The sequence below is a fragment of the Rhinoraja longicauda genome, chromosome 24 (genome assembly GCF_053455715.1).
Source record: "Rhinoraja longicauda isolate Sanriku21f chromosome 24, sRhiLon1.1, whole genome shotgun sequence".
NCBI lineage: Eukaryota > Metazoa > Chordata > Chondrichthyes > Rajiformes > Arhynchobatidae > Rhinoraja > Rhinoraja longicauda.
This window is the reverse complement of record NC_135976.1, coordinates 26,712,733-26,725,558: the sequence shown is the minus strand read 5'-3', so window position 1 is coordinate 26,725,558 and position 12,826 is coordinate 26,712,733. Positions and strand designations below refer to the sequence as shown.

Genomic DNA, 12,826 nt, shown 5'->3' with positions numbered 1-12,826 from the left:
GTCTCGACCCGAAACATCACCAATTCCTTCTCTCCTGTCCCACTGAGTTACTACAGCATTTTGTGTTTGTCCAAACTTTTCCAATCTATTCTTACAGCTGATACCCCCTAATCCAGGCAACATCCTGGTGAACACATTGTGCACCACATCCTTTCTGTAATGCGGCAACCAGAACTGGAAACAATACTCCAACATGCCTTGCCAACTTGTCATAGAGTCATAGAGTCCTACAGCACAGAAAGAGGCCCTTTGGCCCATCGTGTCCGTGCCGCCCGTTACCAAACACAGTCTAATTTTAATCCCATTTTCCCGCATTTGGACCGTAGTCCTGAATGTTGTAGCATTTCAAGTGCCCATCCAAATGCCTCTTAAACGCTGTGAGTGTTCCCGCCTCCACCACCACCCCAGGCAGTGAGTTCCAGATTCCAACCACCCTCTGGGTGAAAAAGTTCTTTCTCACATCCCCCCGAAACCTCCCTCCCCTTACCCTGTGTCTATGTCCCCTCGTTGTTGAACGTTCCACCAGTGGAAGAAGTTCCCCGCCATCTACCTTATCTATGCCCCTCATGATCTTGTACACCTCGATCATGTCCCCTCTCAGCCTTCTCTGCTCCAGGGAAAACAACCCCAGTCTGCTCAGTCTCTCCTCATAGCCGAGGCCCTTCATCCCTGGCAGCATCCTGGTGAATCTCCTCTGCACCCTCTCCAAAGCTATCACATCCTTTCTATAATGTGGTGACCAGAACTGTACACAATACTCCAGCTGTGGCCTCACCAGTGTTCTGTACAGTTCCATCATTACCCCCCTACTTTTATATTCGATGCCCCGGCTAATGAAGGCCAGTAACCCATATGCCTTTTTGACCACCCTGTCCACCTGTCCTGCTGCCTTCAAAGACTTGTGTACCTGTAGTCCAAGGTCCCTCTGTACCCCTGTCTTCCCTAGGGTCCTTCCATTCATGATGTACTCCCTCTCCAAATTATTTCTGCCAAAGTGCATCACCTCGCACTTTTCAGGATTAAATTCCATCTGCCACTGCTCCGCCCATCTGACCATCTCATCTATATCTTCCTGCAGCTTGCAGATCCCTTCCTCGCTATTCACCACCCCCCCTACCTTTGTGTCATCTGCAAACTTGCTGATCATGCCCTGTACGTTGACATCCAGATCATTTATGTAGATTACAAACAGTAAGGGACCCAACACCGATCCCTGCGGCACCCCACTGGACACCGGCCTCCTGTCACAGAAGCACGCTTCTACCATCACCCTCTGCCTTCTGTCACTAAGCCAGTTTTTTATCCATTTTGCCAAGGTGCACTGGATCCCATGGGCTCTTACCTTCTTGACTAGTCTCCTGTGTGGGACCTTGTCAAAAGCCTTACTGAAATCCATGTATACCACATCCACTGCACTACCCCCATCTACCTCCTTGGTCACCCCTTCAAAAAATTCAATCAAGTTATTCAGACACGACCTTCCCTTAACAAAGCCATGTTGACTATCCTTAATTAATCCTCGATCCTCCAAGTGAAGACTGATTCTGTCCCTCAGAATCTTTTCTAGCAGCTTCCCCACCACCGATGTCAGACTCACCGGCCTGTAGATCCCAGGTTTATCCCTACTGCCCTTTTTAAATAATGGCACCACATTAGCTATCCTCCAGTCCTCCGGTACATCCCCTGTTGCAAGAGAGGCTCTGAAAATTTGTGCCAGAGCCCCCGCAATCTCCTCCCTTGCCTCTCTCAGCATCCTAGGATACATCTCGTCAGGGCCCGGAGACTTATCCACTTTTAAGCCTGCCAGAGCCTCCAGCACCGCCTCCCTGTCAATAGCAATATGCTCAAGAACATCACAACCCTCCTGCTCCATTTCTAAGTCCGCATCACCCTCCTCCCTCGTAAAAACAGATGCAAAAAAATCATTTAAAACATCTCCTACATCCTCTGGCTCCACACACAGCTTTCCACTATGGTCCCTGATGGGCCCCACTCTTTCCCTCGTTATCCTCTTACCCTTGATATACTTATAGAACACTTTGGGATTTTCTTTTATTTTGCCCGCTAGTGCTATCTCATGGCCCCTTTTTGCTCTCCTAATTTCTTTTTTAAGAACCGCCCTACACCTTCTGTATTCCTCTAATGATGTCTGTGCCTTAAGTTCTTTATGCCTTCCAAAAGCCCCCCTTTTTTTTCGAATCAATCCTACTATATCGTTCGACATCCAAGGTTCTTTGGACTTGTTTGTCCCACCCTTGAACTTTAGGGGAACATGCTTCCTCTGTACTTTTTCAATTATTCCTTTGAATGACTCCCACTGTTCTGATGCGGTCCTCCCCACGAGAAGCTGATCCCAGTCCACCAGGGCCAACTTCTGCCTTATCAGATTAAAATCGGCCTTGCCCCAATTTAGAAATTTTCCTCTTTCCTCTGGTCCCTCTTTATCCTTTTCCATTACCACCTTAAATATCACTGAATTGTGATCACTGTCACCAAAATGCTCTGCCACTGACACTTCAGCCACCTGTCCGGCCTCATTTCCCAAGATTAAGTCCAATACCGCCCCCTCCCTTGTTGGACTTTCAACTTGTACACTCAGAACCCTGAACAATGAAGGCAAGCATGCCATACGCCTTATTTGCTACCCATGTTTCCACTTTCGGGAAGCAATGGATATGTACACCAGGATCCCACTGGACAACAAGGTTGTTGCCAATCACTGTACACTGTAAGAGCAGGTAAAGGAAACTGTTCGACCTACATTGCCTCCACCCCCAACCAAATGCACATGTGTTAAGTGACAGGATAGTCAGTTTGATCCCATCCCTGATCTCGTCCTGGAGGTTTCAATGTAGTCTGATGAACATAGACATGGAGGCCAAGCAGCAAGTTAACGCAGACCTGTTTACTGAGGTGTACAAGTCCCAGTAAAAAACTCCCAAAATGCACACCCTTTCGTTACCTTGTTTAATTCCAATCAAAATTAAGTAAATGAAGATTTTAATTTTTTCATCTACGCTGTACCTCGCTCGGTACACATGACAATAATAACCTAAACTAAACTAGATTCAGGATATGGAGGGATATGGATAATCTGCAGACAAAGGAGGTGAGTTTAAATTGGCATCATGTTTGGTGTGGGCATGATGGGCTGAAGGGCTTGTTCCTCTGTGGCATTGTTCCACGTTCTATGGAAAACAGCAGTATACCCCACCAACTCCGAGTTACCTATGACTGCTCAAAGCAGAGAAAGAGTATCTCTGAATATGCTGGCAATCTTCAGTCCATTCACAAAGACCCAATCTAACTGGCAGAAGGAGCCCTGCTCTTCCCAGATTAATCGTCAGTCTGCCCCACTTTTGACCCGTCTGTGGCAAAATCAGAGGGTCTCACATTGGCCATGATTGAATGGTGGGGTAGACTCGATGGGCTGAATGGTCTAATTCTCCTCCTATGCCTTATGGTGTTATGCAAGAGCAGTACTGTATCTGCCATGTACATGATCATATCAATCAATGAAATTATATAATTTACCATATGCTATTTGCAACGTATATAGATTGTAATCATATATTGTCTTCACTGCCTGGATCATACCTAACAAAAAAGACTTTCGGCGGCACGGTGGCACAGCGGTGGAGTTGCTGCCTTACAGCCCTTGCAGCGCCAGAGACCCGGGTTCAATCCCGACTATGGGTGCTGTCTGTATGGTGTTTCTACATTCTCCTTGTGACCGCGTGTGTTTTCTCTGAGATCCTCAGTTTCCTCCCACACTCCAAGGACGTACAGATTTGTAGGTTAATTGGCTTGGGTTTGTATACTTGGTACAAGTATAAATTATCCCTTGTGTGTAGGATAGTGTTAATGTACGGGGATCACTGGTTGGTGCGGACTCGGTGGGCCGAAGGGCCTGTTTCCGCACTGTATCTCTAAACTAAACTAAGCTAAACTTTCACTGTACCTCGCTCGGTACAGTGAAAGTTTAGCTTAGTTTAGTTTAGAGATACAGTGCGGAAACAGGCCCTTCGGCCCACCTAGTCCGCACCGACCAGTGTTCCCCGTACATTAACACTATCCTACAACTAAACATGTTTATTGTCAATCATAGCCCCTCAAAGGGTGTAAATCTCAATGATGGACTAATTTGATTAGTAAGAGTATCAAAGGTTATCAGTTATTAGTTTTGTTTATTGCCATGTGTACTGAGGTACAGTGAAACGCTTTTGTTGGAGTGTGGGAGGAAACAGGAGCACCCAGGGAAAACCCACATGGTCACGGGGAGAACGTGCAAGCTCAGACAGCACCCTAGTCAGGATCGAACCAGGGTCTCTGGCGCTGTGAGGTAGCAACTCTACCGTGCCGTGCCGCCTGTTATCAAGCTTTGAACGGATTTTATGAACAAAGGATGAATTTGCGATCTTCCAACCTACCTTGTCACTGACCTTGCACTTTGATTTATCTGCACTTTCTCTGTAGCTGCGAGAGTGTATTCTGCACTTTGGAGAGGCGAGGAACTGCAGACCCTGGAATCTTGAGCAAAATGCACAAAGTGCTGGAGGAACTCAGCGAGGGGAAATGAAGCCACAATTCAAGAATTTGGGGAATATTCTTTAGACCCGATGGGCCGATGGGCCTAATTCTGCTCCGATGACTAATGAACTTATACTCCTCTAACAAATGGACTTATCCAGTGAAGGGTGGGTGGTGGGTCTGTATTTATGTTGGATGGATGTTGGAGAAAAGACCCAACAGGTGAAATATTCCCTGTTTCTATGTGGCCACAAGCAGAGGTGTTGGTAGGAAGGAACTGCAGATGCTGGTTTACACCGCAGATGGACACAGAACGCTGGAGTAACTCAGTGGGACAGGCAGCATCTCTGGAGAGAAGGGACGTGGGAACTTAAGGAACTACTGGTTTACACTGCAGACAGACACAGAACGCTGGAGTATCTCAGTGGGACAGGCAGTATCTCTGGAGAGAAGGGATGTGGGAACTTAAGGAACTACTGGTTTGCACTGCAGATAGAAACAGAATGCTGGAGTATCTCAGTGGGACAGGCAGTATCTCTGGAGAGAAGGAATGTGGGAACTTAAGGAACTGCAGATGCTAGTTTACACCGCAGACAGACACAGAATACTGGAGTATCTCAGTGCATTGTGCGCCTATCTTCGGCAGAGATGCTGGTGCTGGTGCAGCAAGCGCAGGGATGAAGGACGGCACTGGGGATGAATCAGGAGGCGGATCTGGGAGCAGATGGCACCAATAGAAGGTGAGAGGGGGCGGGAGGAGAGCTGCGCTGTGGATGGAAGGAGGGAGGGAAGGAGGCCATCCATCCATCCATTCTCCTTAGCTCCTGCCTCAAAACCTGAGCCCATGGCGGTCAGCAGCGTCCTGACCGTGGTGTACCTGCTGGTCGTGTTGGCCGTGACTGAATCCTCCAAGGTAAGGGCGAGAAGACAGACGCAGTTCCCGATTCAAGTCACCCACTGTCTGATGTTGAATTATATATACACACACACACACACACACACCCTGAGGCTGCCTTGTGTGATTATACATCAGCACAGCCTCCACTGTTTGTACCGACCCAGCATCTGCACACTTCACTGTCTGAGAGATACCTTAGAGATGGACACTGCAACAACAACACCGCGTATGATGATCTGTAAATAAGATATCATTACATAATTCTGCTCTATTACATAAATGACACGTTCAAACGTGTATCATACACAGGGATCAATCAGCACAGCCATCACTATACTTAGGCTAGAGATCAACCATAACCACCACCTTAACACCAGCACTGGGCATGACGGTTTTATATGTAAGATATCATAACATAACTCTGCCCTATTACAGAAATTACACGTTCAAACATGCATTTGTGCACCTGGGGAGAGTCATTTGGCCTTTAATAGGCGCGAAATGCTGGAGTAACTCAGTGGGGACAGGCAGCATCTCTGGAGAGAAGGGATGGGTGATGTTTCGGGTCATTTGGCCTTCCTGGCTTCTCTTCACTCTTTAAAAGGCCAGATCTGCAGAGCATGTTATCTGCCACTCCGCTAAATTCCTAATCCCCAGATATCTGTCTAAGGCCCTTTTAAAGTTATCCAATTGATACTCCCCTTTTGTCTGGAATATTCAAGACCCTTCTTCAGATTGCCCACAATATCTGTGCTGAACATTATGCCAAGATAAATGAATCTTATCTCCTTACACATAATCCAATCCCACCATGGCAGTGCAGAGATCTACAAGCCTCTTAAATGCCATTATTGTCACTGCCATCACCAGCACCCTTGATAACTTGTTCCAGGCACCCACCAATCTTTGTTAAAAAAGACTTGCACTGCACATCGTCTTCAAGTATTGCCCTTGTCACAAAGCTATGCCCTGGTCATTTGAGACAATAACTGCAGATGCTGGTACAAATCGAAGGTATTTATTCACAAAATGCTGGAGTAACTCAGCAGGTCAGGCAGCATCTCAGGAGAGAAGGAATGGGTGACGTTTCGGGTCGAGACCCTTCTTCAGACTGATGTCAGGGGGGGGGCGGGACAAAGGAAGGATATAGGTGGAGACAGGAAGACAGTGGGAGATCTGGGAAGGAGGAGGGGAAGAGGGGGACAGAGGAACTATCTAAAGTTGGAGAAGTCAATGTTCATACCACTGGGCTGCAAGCTGCGAAATATGAGGCGAAATATGAGGTGCTGTTCCTCCAATTTCCGGTGGGCCTCACTATGGCACTGGAGGAGGCCCATGACAGAAAGGTCAGACTGGGAATGGGAGGGGGAGTTGAAGTATAAGAAAATAACTGCAGATGCTGGTACAAATCGATTTATTCACAAAATGCTGGAGTAACTCAGCAGGTCGGGCAGCATCTCGGGAGAGAACGAATGGGTGACGTTTCGGGTCGAGACCCTTCTTCAGAGTTGAAGTGCTCAGCCACCGGGAGATCAGTTTGGCCAATGCGGACCGAGCGCAGGTGTTGAGCGAAGCGATCGCCGGTAATTTGATATTTCCACCCCAGGTTCTAGTATATAATTTTATATACTTCTATCAGGTTTCCTCCCCAACCTTTGGTGTTCTTGAAAAACATAATCCAAATTTGTCCAACCTCGCCTTACAGCTACTGGCTACTGGAATAGCTTCCAATCCGTTCAGCATTCTGGTAAACCTCTTCTGTATCTTTTCCAAAGTCTCCACATCCTTTCTGTATCAGGATGACCAGAACTGCTTGAAATAGTTTCTCCTTCGTGTCTCGTTGATAATTTTGTGACCCCCCATAGTTGTTGGTCCTCTCAGCACACAGTAGAGATTTACTTCTGTGGAATCTTGTCATTGTCTTTAATATCTCTAATACTTCCAGTCTTAACCTGCTCTGAACTGAGGCAAATAGCACTAACTTTACTAGCCTTTACTGAGCAAAACTTTACTAGTTTTTTTTACCATAGCTGAAGTTCCATATGCTGGAAAGATTCAAGAAATTAACAATAAACCCTTGTGTTATGGACCTCTTTATAACGGATTTCAGTTATAGCGGCCTGTCCTACAGACGGCTGCCCGTACCACCTCCCCAGCCGCTTGGAACCACAGCTGCCCCCACGTCGCCCCCCCTCGGTTTACGCTAAGACCAGGCCGGACCTTCCGCCACCACCACCGGCCCACCCAACTTCCTGGGCCGCTTCCAGGCCTCGCCACCCGTTCCTGCAATCCATTGACTCCGCCAATCTTCGCCACTCCTGGGGCTGCCAGCAGGCCGGGACCAACAACTCACCTGGATTCCAGGCCCAGCTCTGGACCGAGCGTCTGAAGAAGGGTCTCGGCCCACAATGGAACTTATCCATGATGTTCTCCAGAGACGCTGCCTGACCTGCTGAGTTACTTCAACGCTTTGTGTCCTATTGCGTATTAACCAGCAACCCCTTAAGGGGTTGGAGAGGCTAGATTCAAGAAGATTGTTCCCGATGTTGGGGAAGTCCAGAACAAGGGGTCACAGTTTAAGGATAAGGGGGAAGTCTTTTAGGACCGATATGAGAACGTTTTTTTTCACACAGAGAGTAGTGAATCTGTGGAATTCTCTGCCACAGAAGGTAGTTGAGGCCAGTTCATTGGCTATATTTAAGAGGGAGTTAGATGTGGCCCTTGTGGCTAAAGGGATCAGGGGGTATGGAGAGAAGGCAGGTACAGGATACTGAGTTGGATGATCAGCCATGATCATATTGAATGGCGGTGCAGGCTCGAAGGGCCGAATGGCCTACTCCTGCACCAATTTTCTATGTTTCTATGTTTGTTTCTACTACTTATACAATGATAATACCTTAATTGATTATAGTGGCCAATTGGCAATAATGGACACCATTTTTCCCTCTATGGCCCGTTATAACGAGGGTTTACTGTGTTTGCAATTTTCCTGCATGGTGGTGCCACATATGATATAAGTTGTCCAGATATGATATAAGTTGTGATTTGCAAAATTCCAGCAAGGTTCCTCAAAGTGTAATATGAGTAACGTCTATGCCTTTTAAAAAAAGACATAAAGTGCTGGAGTAACTCAGCAGTTTAGGCAGCATCTACGGAGAACATGTATAAGTAGTATTTCAGATCAGGACTCTTGTCTGAAGTAAGTGTCCTGACTCAAAACATCACCTATCCATGTTCCCCAGATAGACACAAAAAGCTGGAGTAACTCAGCGGGTCAGACAGCATCTCTGGAGAAAAGGAATAGATGACGTTTTGGCTCGAAACCCTTCTTCAGACTGAGAGTCAGGGGAAAGGGAAACGAGAGATATAGACAGTGATATAGAGAGAGATATAGAACAAATGAATGAAAGATATGCAAATAGTAACGATGATAAAGAAAACAGCCCGTTGTTAACAGTGGACTAGGTGAAAAGGGTTACAGACAATGAGACTCAACAAGACGACTTTGAAGCTGGTACAACCTGCAGACTCCAGAGATCCTGCTGACCCACTGAGTTACTCCAGCACTTTGTGTCTTTTTTTGTAAACCAACATCTGTAGTTCCTTGTTTCTCTGCACTTCCTTTGCCATCTTATATACTTGCTCTGGCATTTTTAAAGACTTGTGTATCTGGCCATTCATCTGTACTTTATTAAAATTGAACCATTGTTGTTTACAATACTTAATGTTATACATAGATCCTCTGAAAGTACATCACTTCACACTACTCTGAATTGAATTCCATCTCCCTGGATGATGTTTAATGGATGTGATGAGCCAAAGGGCCTGTTTCCACCTTGTATAAGTATTAATCTATGACTTGCAACACCATGCTGACATCCTGAAGTGTAGTTATTCTTTTCCATCATAAAATTGTAAATTTAAAATAAATCCCTAGCTTACTCTATGCTGTAAGTGGCTAACCCTTATGATCTCTAGTCTGGCCACCTGATGGCAGGGTGGTGGGGAAGAGAATCTCTCAGCATCTTCCCTCTCAAGTTCCCATCACATCAGTTCTATCATGCTGTATGAAAAGACAGCATGAAGAAGAGACCCTCCACCTGGTCGGTCTGTCCCAACCATCAACCGCCCATTATGGTGTTTTAAATTTCAACACCATCTTCACATTCTGTAACCCTCCAAGTCAACTAAATCCTTCCAAAGATAGACACATAAAAGTGCTGGAGTAACTCAGCGGGTTAGGCAGCATCTCTGGAGAAAAAAGGATAGGCAACGTTTCCGGTCGGGATTTCTTCTTCAGACTGAAAGTAGAGGGGAGGGAACTGGAGGTAAGAAAATCCTTCCAAACATGGGCTCACCAAAGACTTTGACTTGCAGCAAAACATGGGTGAATCCATTTAACAGATCGCTTTCTCACTTTTATTTGTGGGACTTGATGTTACATAAATTATCTGCCATATATTATAAATCATCTGCCCCATATATATCTGCCAGAAATTATCTACATATATTATCTGCCATATCTGTGTTACTCCAGTGATGACACTAAACAAAACTGAATTGTGCGAAAAATGGCGCAGCTTAAAGTGAAAGGTCTATTTATATCCAATTTCCTATCCAGTCTCTCTCTGCCTAATCTGTGCTTAATCCTAATTTGTAATATCTGTAAACTGATAGGGGGATGGACAGATGGGCGAATACCAATTGAGAGAACGGTGGATGGAATTTTTTCTTCTTGTTTTAATTTGATTATTATTTTTGAATGAAAACCGTCAATATATGGAGGCAATATAACTAGTGAAGCACGGTGGCGCAGCGGTAGAGTTGTTGCCTTACAGCGAATGCAGTGCCGGAGACCCGGGTTCGATCCCGACTACGGATGCTGTCTGTACGGAGTTTGTACGTTCTCCCTGTGACCGCGTGGGTTTTCTCCAAGATCTTTGGTTTCCTCCCACACTTAATTGGTTAATTGGCTTGGTAAATGTAAAAATTGTCCCAAGTGGGTGTAGGGTAGTGTTAATGTGCGAGGATCGCTGGTCAGTGCGGACCCGGTGGGCCGAAGGGCCTGCGGGTCAGGCAGCATCTCTGGAGATAATGCATAGGTGACATTTCGAGTCAGGGCCCTTCTTCAGACTGATTCTTCAGTCACCCACCAATTTATTCTCGAATGTAGCTACTGTCCATGCTGTCCACACTGGATTGCTTATGGAATTCAATCCTGCTATTGATATAAACTGAGCAGTCTCACTTCCCTGCCACCACCACTTCCACGAGGTGAAATGACTAAGGGTATGATATCAGTTTATTATTCTCGCATGTGCCTAGATGCAATGGACAAACTTGGGTTTACCTGCTATCCGGACAAATCATGCCATACCTGAGTACATCAGGTAGTGCAGGAGAGAAACACCACACAACGTTTGCTGTTGATTTTCGTAAGTTTCTGCGAGCTTTAGTTGTGGACTTTGTATTGGCATTGTTGCAGTGTTCTATTGTGTGTGTTGTTGCTTGGGAGATGTAGTGTACATGTGATGTAGTTTATCCTTCCTTGGTTCCACTGATTCCACAGTGTTAAGGAATGAAGAAAGTAGTCATGTTTTAGTAGCGTTGGGAAATGCTTACAATTTCTGTCTGTTTCTCCAGAGCTCGGAAGATGTGAGGTGCAAGTGCATTTGTCCTCTGTACAGGAACCTGACTGGCCACATCTACAACAAGAATATCGCCCAAAAAGACTGGTAAGATTGGTCTTAATATCTCAGTAACATTGCCTGCTTCAAAAGAATGATAGCGGAGTCAAGGGGCATGGGGAGAAGGCAGGAACGGGGTACTGATTGTGGATGATCAGCCATGATCACGGTGAATGGCGGTGCAGGCTCAAAGGGCCGAATGGCTTACTCCTGCACCTATTGACTATTGTCTATGAAAGGCTTCCAAGTGGAAAATAGGTGTAGGAGGAGGCCATTCGGCCCTTCGAGCCAGCACTGGCTGGTCACAATGAATGTGCTGCACAATGAATTAGCGCAATTCCAAAATTTTCTATTGCCTTTGAGGACTGGAAGCAGATTGATGAAAAAAACAGAAGGTGGGAGACAAAAGGATTGAAGAGTTGAAAATTGTGAAACTAGAGGAAGGAGTCGAGGGGGAGAGGCAAAATAGGTGCGAGTCTGGATGGGGCTCAGGGGAGGGAAGGAGGGGGTGGGATTGTTAGAGGTTACCTAAAATTGGGGAATCCAATGCTTGGGTTGTGAGCTATTGAAGCACAGAGAGAGAGAGTCTGGGGCTTATGGTCTTGAAGCAGATTGATGATGGATAATTGGAAAGCAACTCAAGGGCCTGCATGAAGTACAATGTAACCTGATTGCAATGGTTTATTGATACGTTGACAAAACTTTCAAATATTTAATGGAATAGTTCGATATTCATTTGAGTGCTTCTTTTTAACTTGTTTTGAGCACCCGTTTGTCCATACAGTTTGTTCCTTTCTGGGATGTGAGTGGGTGTTGAACCTTTTAAATCTAGAAGTCACTGAGGTTCTACAAGCTGCAGGGACACCAAGTTCCCAACATTATATCTTTTAGTTTTAAAAAAATAAAAAAAGACACGGACGATTCATGTGACAATACAGTTCTGAATCTAAAGTGAAAGGTTTAGCCGCAGGGCCATCTAATTCCTCTTCTTGTCGGATCAAGAATGACTTGATAGCATTCTGACCTGGCCCAATGTAGGAGCTGCATGTTCTACCACATGTGGATAGCTTGTGAGCTGGTCCACTTAGTCTTCTGCTGCTAATGGTCCTGAATATTTCACAATGCTCCTGGTCTCATGATCTGAGCGTTTTAGTGCCATCCCAAATGCTTCTTCTCCTCTTTGAGGATTTACAATCCAGAGATTGCCTGGAATCACGTGGATATGACAGGAATGTAGGGGTAACGGATGATGTGCAGGCCGATGAGATGGGTTTATTTCAGCATTATGTTGGCACAAACACTGTGGACCGAAGGGCCTGTTCCTGTGCTGTACTGTTCTGTACAAAAATAAAGAACAAAAGTGTTGGAGTACCTCAGCAGGTCAGGCAGCATCTCGGGACAACATGGAAAAGTGACGCTTCAGGTCGGGATACTTCTTCACACCTTTTTATATCCTGTAATATTCCATGTTCTATATGTTTGGGTGACCTTGCATGTAGAGTGTAGTCATGTTAATAAGACAAAGGAGCAGAATTAGGCCATTCGGCCCATCAAATCTACTCTGCTGTTCAATCACGACTGAACTATCTTTCCCTCTCAAACCCATTCTCCTGCCTTCTCCTCATAACCTTTGACACCCTTTCTAATCAAAAATCTCCACTTTAAAAATACCCAATGTCTTGGCCTCCACAGCCGTCTGTGGCAATTCACC

At 45.8% G+C, this 12,826-nt stretch overlaps 1 protein-coding gene across 1 annotated transcript in view; it reads left to right on the top strand.

Annotated features, from left to right (window-relative positions):
• Nucleotides 1-5,266: 5,266 nt before the first annotated feature.
• The window catches only part of tmem9 (transmembrane protein 9), a 59,166-nt gene continuing 51,606 nt past the window's right edge, over nucleotides 5,267-12,826 (top strand). The window contains exons 1-2 of the mRNA XM_078420449.1: nucleotides 5,267-5,443; nucleotides 11,072-11,163. Of these exons, the coding sequence (XP_078276575.1) occupies nucleotides 5,375-5,443; nucleotides 11,072-11,163 (161 nt within the window). The 5' untranslated portion in view covers nucleotides 5,267-5,374. The remainder of the gene's footprint in view (nucleotides 5,444-11,071; nucleotides 11,164-12,826) is intronic.